Here is a 16,101-nt window from a genome sequence, read left to right as displayed (position 1 = left end):
TTCTGCAACCTGGTCCTCTTGGACCAGCTCCCCAAAATGCACTTTTTGGTCCCTCTCTGGGCGAAAGCATCAGACCAGGCCTCTGTTAGCCCTAAAGTCTTGGTGTCTGACCGCAGCTCCCATGTCTGCCTTCCTTCCAGCTTTCTACTTTGGGATCTGCCTCAGCATGACCCTGATCCTCGCAGCCCTGCTGAGCTCCGCTGCCACGGTGCGGGAGTCGCCGTGCCTCACCGCCGTGGTGCGTATGGGGAGGGACCGGCCAGGAGGGGCTTTCTGTGACCTTGGGCTGGTACCCTTCAAATGTGGTGCTGGGGGGGGCTGGTTTGCCTTGTGCCCGGGAGCATGCACGCCTGGGGAAGGATGTCCTGTTGCTCCACCCTGTGCTGCAAGGGGACATTTTTGTAAAAGGCATGACCTTGCAGAGTTCTTCTAGCCGAGGACTGCATCCTTCTGCGCCTTGTTTCTTTTGCCGAGGTGCTGTGCATGCAGCTTTCAGAGCGGGGTCAAAGGGAGGTGCTTCTCTGTCAAAGTGTTTGCAGTGATGACGATTCCCAGCGTATTTTTTTTCTCTCGCCAAGTCAACATGTGGTTTGTGTGGGAAAACCTTAGCAGTGTGATTTTGAGTCCCACGTTGTTCCTCTGACTTGTGACAGCAAAGTTAGCTCCCCTCCTTCCCCCCTCGCTGCAAACATCCACCACAGTGGTGGGGCGAGGCTTACAAAGCGTGGCAGCAGGCATGGGGGCTTTGGGCTGGACCCTCAGTTTCAGCCTCCAGGGAGAAGGTGGAGGGGTACCCCAGGAGCTGAAGTGCCACCTCCCCATCATCCACAGTGAAGTGCCTGTTTGGGCCTGGACCATGCCTGCATTAGTAAACTGGCCTGTGAGCTCAGCTCCATTTAAAAGCAGAGCCTGCACACAGGGCTCAGTTTGAACAGAGCAGCTTCCAGCCTTGGGGCTGGAGGGAGGAGCAGAAAAGCACTGCTCCCTGCATGTTTGCCAGTGCTGTGTGAAGGGCAGGAGTTAACAGGTAGGTTGCTGTGCATGAACCTGTGCTTAATATAAAATAATTGCATTGCTGTTATACATAAACTAGCTTTCAAGAGATTTACCTAATCTATGTAATTGGGGAAAACGATGCTGATGGTGGAAATGAGAAGGGGACACCTTTAAAGCTTAGTGCAAAGCAGCTACTGAAGTTAATGTTTTCACCTTCTCAGTATGCAGTCTTCCCCTCTCTGAGATCCTCAAAGGGGCCTGAGTGACACAGTTCCCAGGAATACTGCTAGCAGAGTGTGTCTAATTCCCCTCTCTTTTGCTGACGTACACTTCAGTGTGTGTCTGCAGTTACCACGTCTAAAACAACAGATGGGTGTGTAGAGGCTGGGGGAGATTGTCAAGGCTGCCTGAAAATATAGTTGAACTTCTCTTTAATGTTTATTTGGTTGCCTTACTCTGTGTGCAGTATAGTTTGGGATGTGCCACTAGGTTGTTAAAATTATAGCTGTCTCCTGAAGGAATAGTTGAAGACAAATGTATCGAGTGAATGTTGCTGTCCCTCCTCCACGGCCCACTTGATGCTGCCCTTGCCGTGGGGGTGAGGACCAGCAGGTCCTTTCCTCCAGCCGCCCATTGCCCCCCCCAGCCCAGCCGGTTTGGTGTGACACAGCCAAGCTCTGGCCACCAAAGAAACCCCTGGCTGGCAGAACCCCCAAACTACCTCTGGACTTTTCTCTGTGGCTCCTGGGGCATCCTGTTCACTCTGCTTTAGCATTCACAGTGGGGGCCTCTGGGGGAGGTGGCCACGTTCATTTTGGGTCTTGGATGATGCCGTTTGGTGCAGACACGAGGCCGTGCCTCACGGGAAGGGGGGGACGGGTGCGAGGTGCGTTCCCCGCGGTGGCAGCCATGGGGCATCCCCCTCCGCGCTCGCCAGGGGATAACTGGATGCCCCTTGGTTGCCTTGAAGCTCCATTTCCACCGTCTCGGGGCACGGTGAGGGCCCGGCCAGGCGTGTGCGGTGGTAGGGCGGGGTGCAGGCGGAGCAGGGGGGGGCTCGCCACTGGAGGGGGCCGCCGCCCCGACGGGATCTCCGTCCCCAATCCCCATCCCCACCCCGACGGGCTCTCCGATACCCGATCGCCGCCCCAACAGACTCCCCATCCCCGATCCCCTCCCTGATGGGCTCCCCGTCCCCGATCCCTGATCCCTGCCAGGCTCCCCATCCCCGATCCCCCATCCCCGCCGGGCTTCCCATCCCTGATTCCCGCTCCGACGGGATCCCCATCCCCGATCCCCGCTCCCCATCCCCACCCCGACGGGCTCCCCAATCCCCACTCCCTGCTCCCTGCCCCAACGGGCTCTCCATCCCCGATCCCTGCCCCACCGGGCTCCCCGATCCCGATCCTTGATCCCCGATCCCCGCCGGGCTCCTCATCCCTGATCCCGATCCCCAGTCCCCGCTGGGGTCCCCCTCCTGCTCCCCGCAGGGCCGTGGCACTCAGCACTGGGAGATGCAGGGAAAGGCCCTGGGTAAGGCAGCGGCTGCTGGAACCACTGCAGGGGTGGCCCCGTGGTCCCAACCCTTCAGAAATGAACTGGAAATACGCAAGAGCTGGTCACCAGCACCACCTTCTCTGCTCCTCTTTGTTCAAGCAGCTCATCAGCATCTTAAATCACACAGGGCAGCTTTGCTTATTCCTACAAATTGCACCCCCTCTGTTCTAGCTGTCAGCAAGGGCCAGCCTGCTGCTTGTTTTCCCACCAGTTCCTACCCCCTCCCAAGGCTCGTCTTTAATCTCTGATCTGCAAGCAAGAAATGCAGACAGGAGAGCCAGCCCTGCCGGCTGCGGTGAGGTGTCATTGCAGGCAGGAGTGGGGCTCAGCCCCGTGGGGCTCTGAAACTTGGCGGTGTCGCCTCCTGCCCTGCTGATCCCTGCGGGGCTGTAGCTCACAGAAGTGATCAGCCTCCCTGCTTGTAGCTTTTTTTCTGCTTGTTAATAGCGAGGATTTTTCACCTTCCCCCTGCTATTGATTTTAAAGGACTTTTCCTCTCCTGCAAATCATGTGTCTTGTTTAGAAGACCATTTAATTCACTCTTTAATCAAAGAGGGAAGACACCGGAGTATTGGTTCCTGACATCTGTGGCTGTAGAGGAAACCAAGCCACGCTCGGGGGATGTCTGCATCGATGTGGCTAATCCACCACAATGCCACTTGGTAAACCAGCTCCCCCGGGGGATTGCTAGCCAGGATGCAGGTGGGCTTAGAGGAGCGTTGCCCTGGTCACTGAACTTCTGGGTGGAGCCCATGTCCTTCTTGTGCCTCAGTTTCCCTACTGGCCTTTTTTTTTTTTTTTTTTGTCTATTTAAATTATAAATGCTCACCCTGCTTGGCTCTCTGGAGGTTTGTGTGTATAGAGAAGGGATCTCAGTTTTTGCAGGCCTTACTGGTGCTGTCCTAATAACAGTAATGGGTGTGCAGTGGTTAGAAACCAGAGCAGGTCAAATTGGCTAAAGCACATGTATCTCAGGAGCTCGTCCTGCAGCATCACCAGACCAGCTAGGCTGTGCATCCACTGATGCTCGTGAGGAAGCTGGTTTCTAGAGAGTAACTGAGAACTTAAGGATAAAAAATTATGTTCTAAAATCCTAGACTATCATCTCCAAAGCTCCTCTTAAACAGGAAGAGTGGTGACAGGTTTACTGACTGTCCTCCAGTTCTCGCAAACCCCACTTTTTGGTGATCTGTGGTCCATCATGCCATCAGTCCTGAATGTAAACATCCTGCAGCTCTCAGGCCCATGAAGGCCATGTCACTATGGAAGGGGAGGAGAAGGAAGGAAAACTGCAGTTTTGCTAGTACTGCTTGTACAAAGGAAAGACTCTTTCTCCGATGGGGTTTAAGGCACCATGTGCTGTTATCTGGTCAGATGGAGAGAGGGGAGGAAAAAAAAACCATGGAGCAACATGCCAACCAGAATATCCCAGCTGAAATTCTTACATCTAAACTTTCCAGCCTAAAAAACACTTGTATAGAGCAAAATTTGTGTTCAGGATGGAGCAGCTGTTCCAAGCACAGATTCCAAACAATTTCTGTGGTAAAAAAGCCTTAGTGAGTGGCTGATATAACCCATTTTTTCACCGAGAGTGATGTGCCAGTAGGGCCAGCACACAGCACAGGCTGTTTGCTTTACTGTTCCCAGGTGCATCATTGCAGGCAAGTGTGTAAAGGGTCCTTAATAACACTGCAGCACACTTCAGCATCTTGGTTTGTCTCCCGTGCTCTCCCTCCTGGTGCAGCACTCCTGAGCGAGGCATCCGTGTGCAGGGGAGCAGGCGCAGGCAGAGCCGATGTGCTCAGCTGGAGCTGAGGACGGATTCCTTCTTCGGACTGAGATCACTGGCTCGCGTTTGCTATGGGGAAAGGCAAAAATGTTGTGTGCTCTTAGATGAACTGGGTCAGGGAGGGAGGGATGCGACCTGATGGATGCAATCTGAAATAAGCTCCCCCTGCCCTGGCCCTGGGCTGTGAAGTCTGGCAGGGAGCTGGCCCTTGCTGTGGCCACAGCAGCACCAAAAAGCAGCTGGAGCTGAGTAGGGCACAGGTCGGCCCCTTCCCTGGGAGTGCAGGGGTTTGGCAGAGCTACTGAACCCAGTCTGAGCTAAAGGATCCCTCCCTCGTCCGAAGCAGATCCCCTTAACCAAAGGGGAAACTTCAGAAAGGTGAATTAAAAGATACAGCAGCCAACAGACAAGACGCTGTTCCTGCGGATTCTGCCGAGTCTCTTGAAGACAAATTGTTCCTTGCAGCAAGGATGGAAACAAGGTCATTCATAAAAGAGTAATTGATGTCTGGCTGGTGACATCCCTCTGTGGGGCTGATGTGGCTGCCTCCTGCAAGGGCAGCAGGCAGCAGCCCGCGGTCAGCCCCGAGGAGCTCCGAGGGTCTGGGAGATGGTGAACCAGCCTCAACCCTTCCACATTTTGTATGCAAACTATCTGTTGCCTATTTCTTTTTTCCTCCAAATGTCTTCTAATGTAATTAGAAAGTTGCTCTTCCAAAAGCCTTTTGGCTGGGAAGGGAAAAAGCAGCCTATAATTAATTTATAAGATGTTCTCGGAGCCATGTAATTGCTGCGCACCGGCTGGACGCAGGGGGAGCTTCCCAAGGGGCCATGTCTTGGTATTCCCAGAGAAGCTAGACAGAAATAAAGGGAGAGCTGATGCTGGAGGTGAAGTACTGAGATGTGAGGTGGAGCTGAGAAAGGGAAGATGAGAAGGAGGATTTTAATCTGCTGGGGTTTCTGGCCCCAGAGAGATGTAAGTGCTGGAGCTGGTGGGAGAAGGAAGGGACAGCACAGGGAGGGGGGGAGAAATCTGGGTGGTCCCACTCACAACACTGTTCTCACTCTCCAGGTTCGTGGTGAGTCCTCTCAATTAATTCCTTACTGGAACAATGTGTGGAAGAGCTTTCACATTGCTGTCAGAGCTATTTTTTTCCTCTGCCATAATTTTCTCTTTTTTTTTCCTGTCTTTGAGCTTGATTTAGGTGAAAATGGATTTTGTTATGCTGTTTGTTTCAGGGGGAAGTTGTTGGAGGAGGTGCGAAATGCAGGGTCTGGTCGTAGTGAGGAGCAATGTGAAATGCCCTTGTAACTTCACCTCCTCCCCCCTCCAATTCGTGCTGTACCTGCAGGGGTTGAACCGCCAACCCCGGCTGGGTTCGTGCTTGGTCATGCCACACTTTGGTCCATGGCATCTCACCCTGCATGCTCTTCCCCATCTTCTCTACTTGTAACCCCCTTGTCACGTCAGCATTTGATCAGACTTTCATCTCCTTTAGGGTCTTCTGTTATCCCATTTTAGGTCCTGGCAAGGCAGCGAGTGATCTCACCACCTATACAGCCAGGCAGCTGACAAAAAAATAAAAGGAGAGGCTGGACATACATAATTTAAAGTTTTGCGTAAGAACCATAACAGGGTTTTCCCCAGCGTCTGAAGCAGAGCCTGAAACAAGGCAGCCCTGAAAAAGTGGTGAAATGCCAACAGCAGTCCTGTTCCTGGAGCAAAGCCCTTGGGCAGGGCATTGTCCGGCCATGAGCAGAGAAACACAGCAGGCAGCAGATGGACAAGAACCAGCAAAAGGCAGTTTATTGGCATGTTCATGTTCATTTCCAGGATTTGAAGTATCACATTTTCCTTTCTTGCTACATACGGAGGCGTTTGGGGCTTTTTTTTTTAAAAAAAACCATACTTTTTAAGCAGAAGTTTTTTTTTGTGAAGCAGAATTGGTAGCAGCAACACTCTTCTTCCTCTCCTTAAACTTGGATTTGTTAAACTTTCATGAAAGATTTAATCTTTTTAAAGTCATTTCAGGTATATCATACTATTAAAACACTCATAGAAAAAATTTAGAAACCAAAATAGGCTGCAGTCAGTTGGGTAGTTTTCCCCTGCTACATAACTCCATGTTGGAAGAGGGACAGTTTCACAGAAAAACTTGTAAGGGCAATATTTTTCAACTGGTGATTATTCATCATCTTTTGCCATTCCAAGACTAAGCTGTGGATTCATATTTGATGAGCCCATTTGGCCTTCAGATGCTTTTAGAGGCACTTTTTTTCTTCCTTTTTAAATTTTTTTTTTTTTTAATGTGAACAAGATCCTTTGGTCCAGCTGTCACAACAGGCAAGCGCTGTTTACATCAGGATTCTTTTTTTTTGGACCAGATTTGTTCAAATAAAGAGACAATGTGTGTAACTTCCAGCTCTGCAAGCCTAGGGAAGAAGACAAAAGTCAAGCTGCCTCCTGCGTCGTTGCCATTATTGTTTAGACACTTCAGGGTCAGTTGCTGGCCTTGATTATATTTCTGTCATCCTTTTGCCTAACTAGGATGATGCTGATTTAAGGAAGGCGGTTTGGCCGTGCAGCTGTCACCTTGCTAAAGGAGTAAAGCTCAGCTCAGTTTCAGGTTGCTTTCTGTCCTGATTACTTGCTTCTTTATGGACTATTTGTGGGGTTTTCCCCTGTTTGCAACCGATAGCTGAGTTCTAAACACAGAGGATTGAATCCCATGAGTAAGGAGATGCTATTCTGGGGCAAAGCACTGCTGCAGAAGAGGAGCATACTGTAAATATAATGGGTTTATCTCTCTTTTTTTTTTTTTTTTTTTTTCCCCCCAAGGGGAGTTTGGACAGGGTAGGTTAACTGCTCTTCAGGAAGCCAGGTGCTTTTTCGGTAAACCTCTTCAGATGGCCACAGTGTAATTAGAGGGTTCTTGATGAAGAATCACATTATTATCCATCTAATTAGTTTTAAGTAACCAGCATTATGAGGGATGTTTAGCTCTAACTTTAACTAAACTTGTTCAAATGAGCATATTAAATACATCCTGACGGTGTTTTCAAATGGATATTTTTCTCCCCATGCTGTAACTGATGGTGTTTTTCCTCTTTATCCTCAGGGATTTTTCTGTTTTGCTCTGGCCTTCTGCGGATTGATCCCAGCTGCCTGCTGGAGATACACACACAGCACGGAGGTAAGCCTTGGCTGCTAGGAAATACCACCAGCATCTCGTCAGATAGAGACATTTTTTGTAGCAACTATTTCTCCCATAAAAGGGACATCTGGTGGCAATTAAGCCGTCCATACTGAAGTCTATCAGATGCATGCTCTGTCGCATCCGTCCTTTGCAAGAACGGAGCCACCTTCGTCAGCTGCCTCTCCGATGGGGTCATCTGAAGGGAGAAGCCATGGAAACCCCCACGCAGGGCAAACTCTTTGTCCTGAAGGCAAAACAAAATGCGAGTCTCATTTTAAATAGCTTTTGGATCTTTTTGCAAGGGATGTTTTGCTTTGTTTTGGTTTAAATGAGATGTTTGACTTTTGAAAAGTAATTTCCAGCCAGCTCTAATTCCTGCTAACGTCAATTGGGAGCCTCTGTTCCAAGGCGGTGGCAGGTTGTGACTGTTCAGGTTGTCTCTGGCAGTGGCCAGGATAAACACCCAGGAAATGTCTTTTTTAACTGCCAGCAGTGGTACAGTAAAAACACTAGAGCGAAAAATGGTGTCTCGGGCTGTCAACTGTCACACTGGACCAGAAAGAGAAGATTGTGTGAGGTCGAACTTGCAAGAAATTTGGGGTTTGAATTGTTAACCCAGAGCTTGCTGGCGCTGTGGTAGGTGGATGCTGTTGGAGATGCACGGTGCTGGGGAAGTCGAGCTGAGGCATGCAGCTTTGCTAAGGGACAGCATCACAGTGGGTGCCCTTACCCCGGGGCTGGGATGCCCCTGGCACCAGGGTAGCAGGCTGCTGGGAAAAGCAGAAATTGAACTTAATATTTAGTAGCCTAAAGAAGTTTAGACTTTTTTTTAACCCTTTTCTTGTCTGATATAAACTTGGTTTTTGTATATTTATTCCTCTTCCCATTCAGAGGACTTCGTTGTTGCTTGGTCTTAACTCCCCTTCCTGCATCCCTGCACTCAAAAAAAAAGTAAATTAAGAGACGTAGCAGTGCAAAAAAATCATAACTTCTTTTTTTTGAAAGCAGAACATTGATATTTTAGGCAAGTATCCAAAGTATCTAACAGTAATTCAGATAAGTGTTTGGGCCTTTGATAGATGTTTCATGCAGTGGGTCAATCCCTATCTCCGTTTTGCTCCTCCCCAGCCCCAGGCACATGCCACAGCCTGCAGTGTTCTGGCCATCAGTGAGATGATGAGTGATGTGAAACATCATGCCAGTGGATTAGGGTCATGTTGATGCTGCCAGCTCATCTCTTTAGGGTTACAGATGTTGGGGGGGATTGAAGACCAGTGTGTCAGAAGGCTGGCCATGAGATTTCGTTCTGTGCTGGAGGAGCACAACTCCATCAAAACCGCAGAGAGTCAATCCATGCGAGGACTGTGGCAACTGCACTTCCTGGGGACAAGAAGCCCTGTCCCATAGTGGTTCAGTGTCCTATGCAAAAAATTAAAATCCAGTCCTTCTGGAAGCAGAAGTCTAAAGGGCAAAGTCAAGGTTGAGGGGTAAGGTCCTGCTTCTCTAGAAAGTTTGCCCAGAGCTGACCAGTGGCCACAGTAGTTGAAAGTCCTCTGAAATACGCAGATGGCTACGCTGGATCAAACCAAAGGTACCTCCTCTGAGACAGGCACACCCGCTGTTGGCCAAGGCAGGAGCATAAAAACCCAGTGAGCACAAAGCCATGCATTTTCAGATGTCAACAGCTTGTGGCTCAGGTTCCTGCTGGTGGCACCTGGTGGTGCCTTTGCCTTTAATGCTCTCAGTGGATTTTTCTTCCGTGAATTTGTCCAGCTGCTTTGGAAATGTTAGGGTGAGTACCAATGGCACAGCAGCATCTTTTCTCTCTACACTCACCTGGCTGAAGCGGATTCAGTCAGAGCTGAAACATCCATGAAAAAGTCTTTCCACAACCTCTGTATATATTTTCCCTGGTTTCAGGCTAAAGTATCAACATTTATTATATTCACACTAACAATTTAATATGGAAATAATCTTGTTCTCATGACCAGCACAGAGCACTTTCCTCCTCCTTCTGCAGAAGTTTGTAATGAGAAATTGAAACAAACGCTGTGTTAGTAAAGGAGAAATGGCACCAGAAAGTGTGTCTGGTTGGTCTTGGGAAATTGCATTATCCGAACAGACTATTTAGTTATACTTTTTAATCCACAAGCATGGAATAGGTTGTACAAAGGCTGCAAGAAAACGTTGTATATTGGGTTAACATAGGGATGTGCCATTCAAAAAAATATTTTGCTGAAAATATTTAAAGGAGAATAATTACTTTCTCTGTATATCTTTTAATCACTACATCTGTTTTACTTCAAATTATTTTCCTGGGTTTTTTTGCTTTGAGTGCCCTGCCCATAATTGCACACATGTGTTATGGTTAGCTTTAGTAGTTGGTTCAGTTTCTTTAAGCAAAACAGCTTCCACTAGGCAAAATGAGGTTTTCTTGTAAAATGTTTACTTTCTGGGTAAAGAAAACCAGCAGTGTTTCTGACAACAGAAAAATTAAAATACTATTCGAGATCGTCTTGGGTTTCTCTGCTTCCTAAAATGCAAAGAGAAACAGGGAATGTAAATGAGGAAAGATTTAATTAGGAGTGTCACTTACAAAACATATGGAAATTCAGTTTAGTTTGAAAGGTAACCTGTGTCACCAGTGAGAGCAGTGCACATGTGAGAAAGCAACGCAGATGCGACTGCCCCTCCAGGACAGAAAGACAGGTAGTGCCACTGTACAGAAAACTTGAATGGAGCCTCCTGGAGTCTCATTATGGAGCCATTTGTTTGTCTGACTTTCTCAAGGTAAAGAGCAAAATTAAAACAGGTGTCCTCCCCAGCCTACAGCGTGTCAGTACTGTCAGCAATAGTTAATTGGGTTAATACGAGGGGAAAAAATCAAACTCAGCCAAACTGACGGGTGTCTTTTAAGCCTGGTGTGATGTACACAGCTATCAAGAAAGGAAGAGAATTTGGTGATGTAAAACTGAATATGGATGAATATGCCCATCACATGTGCCTGAATCAGTGCCCCTGAGAGCACTGAGGGCCTACTGCCCCCGCGTTCATTGCTGAAACAAAAATTTGCATTTTCCCCATGCAAAATACGTTGATTTTCCAGTGAAAAGCTAGACAGAAAACCAGCCTGTTCAGTTTGGAAATGCCAGCTGGGAGCTGGTGTCAGCAGATCCCATCCTCTCCCTCCCCATGGGTGAGGTGCTGAACGCAGGCAGCGCTGGGAGCAGAGCCCTCCCCTCCCTCTGCAAGCCAGGGCACGGGAGGTCCCTCCTGCACCAAACCACCGCAGGTGCTCTCAGTGGTTTACTACTCTCGATCAAAAAAAAAACCCCAAAACACCACCTAAATTTTCTTCATAAAGCAGACCCCTCTTACAGAAAATCATCTGAAATGGAAAAGCCCAATATTCAGCTGAAAAATCATTTTGATGGTTGTTTTCAAGAGGCAGTAGATAGAACTGTTGTTTGAACATGATGAAAGCAAGATGCCCTTTTTGCCTTTGTGACTCTTCCAGAGCTGTGTTTACTTCTTACCAGACAGGGAAAAAAGAAGAGTTATTTGTAAATATTTGATATTACAGACCTGGGCACTGTAAAGAAAATGTGAATCTTTTCATTTCCCATTCTTTTCTGGTTTCGTGACCTTCCATAGCTCCCGAATGAATTCTTTCAGACAGATGCCATGTGTTTTATTTTCAAGTTACCTGCATTCCAGATTGTCTTGGTGTCACCATAGTCTTTATTCTTAAAATAACATATACCAGACATGCAGAAATCATGAATCTGAGATTTATTGTGCTTTATCCTAAAAGGTTGATCCTTCTGTGTAGCATCGTAATTATTCCTGCTCTAGGGATGCATCCATGTGGCCAGTGAATGGGTTCTGTGAGGTCCAAGCTTCATCCATCTGTCTGTGTTAAAGTACTTTTAACAAGGAACTAATAACCTACACATTCCCAAAGTATGTTTGTCTGGTAGGTTCTGCAAAGAAAATGGTGCACAAAATGGGAAAGAACAAATAAGTCAGAGTAACATCCAGATCCTCTGCCTGTCTTGCATGCAGCCTTTCTGTTCGGGTCAAACCCCAGTTTACAAAGAAACCCTTTGCCTCTCAGCCAGTGGCACCAAGAGAAAAGGTGCTGCTGTCACTTGGAGAGGTGTCAAAACTTCTCTGGGAGGGTCAGCTGCTCGGAGGAAAATCTGAAATGAAAATATTTGTAATCTGGAAGTTTTTGAAGTACCTTTTCTCCTGTTAGCCGTAGGGCTGAGCCGTTCAGTATTTTCTAGCTCAGATTGTTCCTGAGCCCCATCCTCCCCTGCTGCCCCCAGCACTCTTCATTCACCTCTGTCCCATCAAGCTCTCAAGACCGCAGCTCCAGACACACCCCAGCCCAGCCTCCAAGCCCCTACAAAACTCTAGTGTGCTTTTCTGCCTGGCCCAAATCACTCAAGTGAGTCGATCCCTTCCCACGTCTGACCTAGTGCAGACGAGGGTCTCTGGAAGGGTGAGGAGCACGCTTGATTGTCCTCCCTATGGACCACCTGGCCAAACTGTGGTCTTGGTGGGAGATGTGGCCTTGTTAGGAAAATGTCACAAACCTGTCTGAGGAACAACAGCGGTGGTGCAATCAAAGCAAACCAGAGACCGACGTACAAGGGCGGGGGCAGAGAGGATGACCTCTGCATGAGCACCTTTGATGGAACAGCTGTGCAACCATGGCAATGATGATGTTTTAGGATGGTTTTTAGCCACATTAGGAAGTCCCGGTTCCTGAAGACAAAGAGCTGAGTCCTGTTTTCCAAAGTTATTTTTACGGCAGCTCCTTTCCCACAAACCACGGCATGTTTAGGTGAGGTGTCTTAGTCATTCCCAGTGTGGCCCAGTGCAGCTGGGACCTGGCATGCAGAGAAGGACATGGGAGAGACTTATGCCACATCTGGCACAGCTGGTGGGGAAGGCTGCTGCTTCCTCCTCTTCCTCCTCCTCAGCATCCCTTCTTACCCCTTAACTGCTGCTTTTAAAGCCTGCCTGCAGAGGCTGGAGGAAAGGGCAGCCTTGCACCTGCAGTATACAAGACTTCTGGTACCCTTACTAACCAAAACAAAAATAGGTTTGGGGTTTCGTTCTGGGCCCCGCTCTGAAAGAGGCTGGAGGAGTTTCAATGCCATGTCATCTTCTGCTGTTCCCCTTCTCTGCAGCAGTTTAGAAGATCCTTCCAGCAGCCCCACAACACCGGCCCCATAAGCCAGTCAGGACGGCAGAGTGAATCGGTGAAAATAAAATCGCTGCAACATGAAAGGAGTTTTGCAACAGAACGAGCTTTTTAGTTACAGAGATTCATTCACAGGCAAATGTTAGCTTAAAACCGATTAAATTACGATTTCCCAACTCAGGAAAATTTGAAATTGGTGCAAATAGTTGCCCATAATTCTGGAGTAAAAGCCCCGTTTCCCATGTCCTTTGGATGAAGAGGTCACTTGGATTTGCCCTGGCTGCAGTGATGTGGCAATCTCTTAACTATCAAATGGCTTCTCGGGTTGCTGGGTGATTTCAAAAGGAGGTTTCACCAGTGGTTTTTGGCTCCTCATGTAGAAGGTGTTAGCCTCTGCATTGCACTGCTTGTACTTGGAGAACAAACCTGAGGATTTAGCTTTTTATGGATGGGGAACACAAGCCACCTGTGCACACTCCAGTTCTCCTGCAGCCTTGCTCTGCTTGAAACTTTCTTCCGAGGAACCTGCTTGCTCCACCCTCCTCATACTGGGAAGAGGAACCGGAGTTTTTTCATGCTTTGTTAGTGAGCAAGGTGGTATCTTTTGAGATGGTGATTTTCTAACAGGGCCTGGGGTGCAAAGCTGGAATTAACAGTTGCAGCTGTTAAATAACAAACGTTGCTACACCTGTGGCCCGTTCTTGAAAAGAGCAGCTTCCCTGCTCCCTCCCTGCACATGGGATCAGCCGTGCTCTTCTGGTCTTCCTCCCAACCAGCACCTTTGCAAAGCACTGCCAGGGTCTCCAGGAGGCAAATCCTGCCTTTGCATGCATAAAGCCAGCACTGCATGTGCTGTCTCTTGTTTCTGCAGGTATACAAAGAATGACCCAGCACTTCCCAGGTAATTTCTTAAATGGGGTTGCAGAGGTTCTTCTAGTGGCAAACCCCATCTGTGGTTTTTCCAGGGCGTGTTTATATCTGTCAGTATTGCACTGGTGTGTGTGGGGGCAAACTCTTACAGGGTCTGGTCCATCTCAGCTGAAGGCAGTGCTTAAATGCAGGCTTAAGTCCTGGAGATTTTAATGGGGCTTAAACACAAGCTTCAGGTGGTCAGGTGTTTTCTGAAACTAGACTCAAAGCATGCCGGTAGTTTCCTTTTGGTCGTTAATTCGTACGAGGAGCGGCTGAGGGAACTGGGGTTGTCTAGTCTGGAGAAGAGGAGGCTGAGGGGAGACCTCATCGCCCTCTACAACTACCTGAAAGGAGGCTGCAGAGAACTGGGGATGAGTCTCTTTAACCAAGTAATGAGCGATAGGACAAGAGGGAATGGCCTCAAGTTGCACCAGGGAAGGTTTAGACTAGATGTCAGGAAGTATTTCTTTACGGAACGGGTTATTAGGCAGTGGAATGGGTTGCCCAGGAAGGTGGTGGAATCCCCATCCCTGGAGGTGTTTAAGAGTCGGGTCGACATAGCGCTGAGAGATATGGTGTAGATGGGAACTGGCAGTGCTAGGTTAATGGTTGGACTAGATGGTCTTCAAGGTCCTTTCCAACCTGGTTGATTCTGTGATTCTGTAATTCAGTGGGGCTGGATCAGGATTGTAGACACTCATCGGAGTCTTTCAAGAGCATTTTCAAAAAGCAGAGATTTGACTGTGAAAACACTGTGAATAATCTGACGTCCTCCTTGCTCTTGCTGCTATTCTGCCAGGCATAATCACTTTAAGGTAAGCACTGAGCTTTTCTCAGTCTCTGAAGTGCACGGGAAAAACAAAAAAGGGGAAAACCCCTCCCCCTTCCTTAGTGTTTTTAAATAGGACTCTTTTCTAGTGTTTATGTTCTCATCACACAATAACAGCCCACTCCCCCCAGTGAGACACTGCTCTCCTTTGTCTGAGGCACCACACAGGCACTCGCACTCATGGGTTTTATAATTTATCGCTGCCCTGACGCTGAACCCACACAGCCCGTTTCTGCTGCTTTCCATGGCAGAGCGTTAGCTGGAGCTCCCGTCTCCAGCAGCATAAGCCGTGGTACCTGAGGCCACTCGGATGGTCGCTGTCACTGTGGCACATCCAGCCTTCACGCGGCTGTAGGCGCTCACTGCAGCGAGGCAGCCACTGCCAGCTTGGATATGACAGTGTTGCCCTGGGACTAGCTCTGTTGCTGATACAACTTTTTTAAAGCTAAAACAGTTTTCAGTGCTTTCTGTTGGAAGCAGTCTTTCCTGGCCCTGGTTTCAAGTACTACGGGTGAGAGAGTGGGGATGAGTGAGATAATTTGACCATGATGTTGGGAGGCTCATAAATTGCTGGGTTGTGTGTCTTGAATGATGGGAGCACAGAGGGTCAGTGTGGGCCCTTGGCAGCCTGCTGGTTTTGCAGTTCTGTAAAATGGACTGAAATACTTAAAGTTTGTTTAAAAAAAACAGCCAAACAAAAAGAAAACACAAAAAAAAAAAAACGCCCACCATGAGGATTTTGATAGACTGAGACTGGTGTCACTCAGAAGGGGTGCTGCTCCATATCTGGAGAATTCAGGGAAAAAACTTGTTGGTGTTTTATTAACTGCCTGCCTGGGTTTTCTGTGCTTCCTTGTAAAGCATGTGATGCTCTGCCCCAGTCACAGTGATGCTCCTGGCTGCATCCAGGTAGCACCAAGGTGGCCTTGAGGGTTTATGGCTTGGTGGAGCAGGAGGCTCTGATGTCCTCCTGCCTGCTGGCTGAGCAGGAGGTATAGCACCCATACATCTGGACTCTTGCTGCTGTTTTGGGATGTGGAGATGGGAAATGAGGAGAAGGTGAGCCGTTTAACACATCAGTACTTTCTCATGTTTTAAACGTTTTGGGGAAGGACCTAATGGAAACGCTGGGACTGGGAAAGAAACAGCTTTGTAAGGCTTTGCTTTTCCTGAATTTTTGTTCCACAATGTTTTTTGTTCTCTCTCCTTCCGTGTATTCCCTCAGTGACGGACTAAAGCTGGTCAGAGTTTGCCTGGTCCTCTTGCAATACTAAAAATTGGGGGGAAGAGCATATATATATATTTAATATATAGAGAGAGATATAAAATCTATATATAGATATCAGAGAGAAAAGATGAAAACCATTTAGCTAAAAGCCTCATTTGCATCTTCTCGCACCAGTGGTCTCCAGTGACCACTGGCAGTCAAAGGGGGAGCAGCACCTTCTTACCTTGTGCATTTTTCCATGGGGGCCTCAAAGGCCACTCTGCTTTGCAGCACTGGCCGGATTTCTGCAGCTGGGATTGATTGGCTTGAGGAAGGCTGGAAAGGAGAGGAGCTGACATGTTCTGAAGGAAATATAAAGCTGCAGCAAGCAGTAATGACT

General features: G+C 48.3%; 1 protein-coding gene across 2 annotated transcripts in view; it reads left to right on the top strand.

Annotated features, from left to right (window-relative positions):
* TSPAN32 (tetraspanin 32) overlaps window positions 1-16,101 on the top strand; it is a 33,641-nt gene that overhangs the window by 3,341 nt on the left and 14,199 nt on the right. For both annotated transcript variants that reach the window (XM_074842002.1, XM_074842001.1), the window contains exons 3-4: window positions 141-238; window positions 7,461-7,535. In XM_074842002.1, coding sequence (XP_074698103.1) covers window positions 141-238; window positions 7,461-7,535 — 173 coding nt within the window. The remainder of the gene's footprint in view (window positions 1-140; window positions 239-7,460; window positions 7,536-16,101) is intronic.

Source organism: Strix aluco, chromosome 16, assembly GCF_031877795.1.
Source record: "Strix aluco isolate bStrAlu1 chromosome 16, bStrAlu1.hap1, whole genome shotgun sequence".
NCBI classification, from domain to species: Eukaryota; Metazoa; Chordata; class Aves; order Strigiformes; family Strigidae; genus Strix; species Strix aluco.
This window is presented reverse-complemented; position numbering and strand designations above follow the sequence as displayed.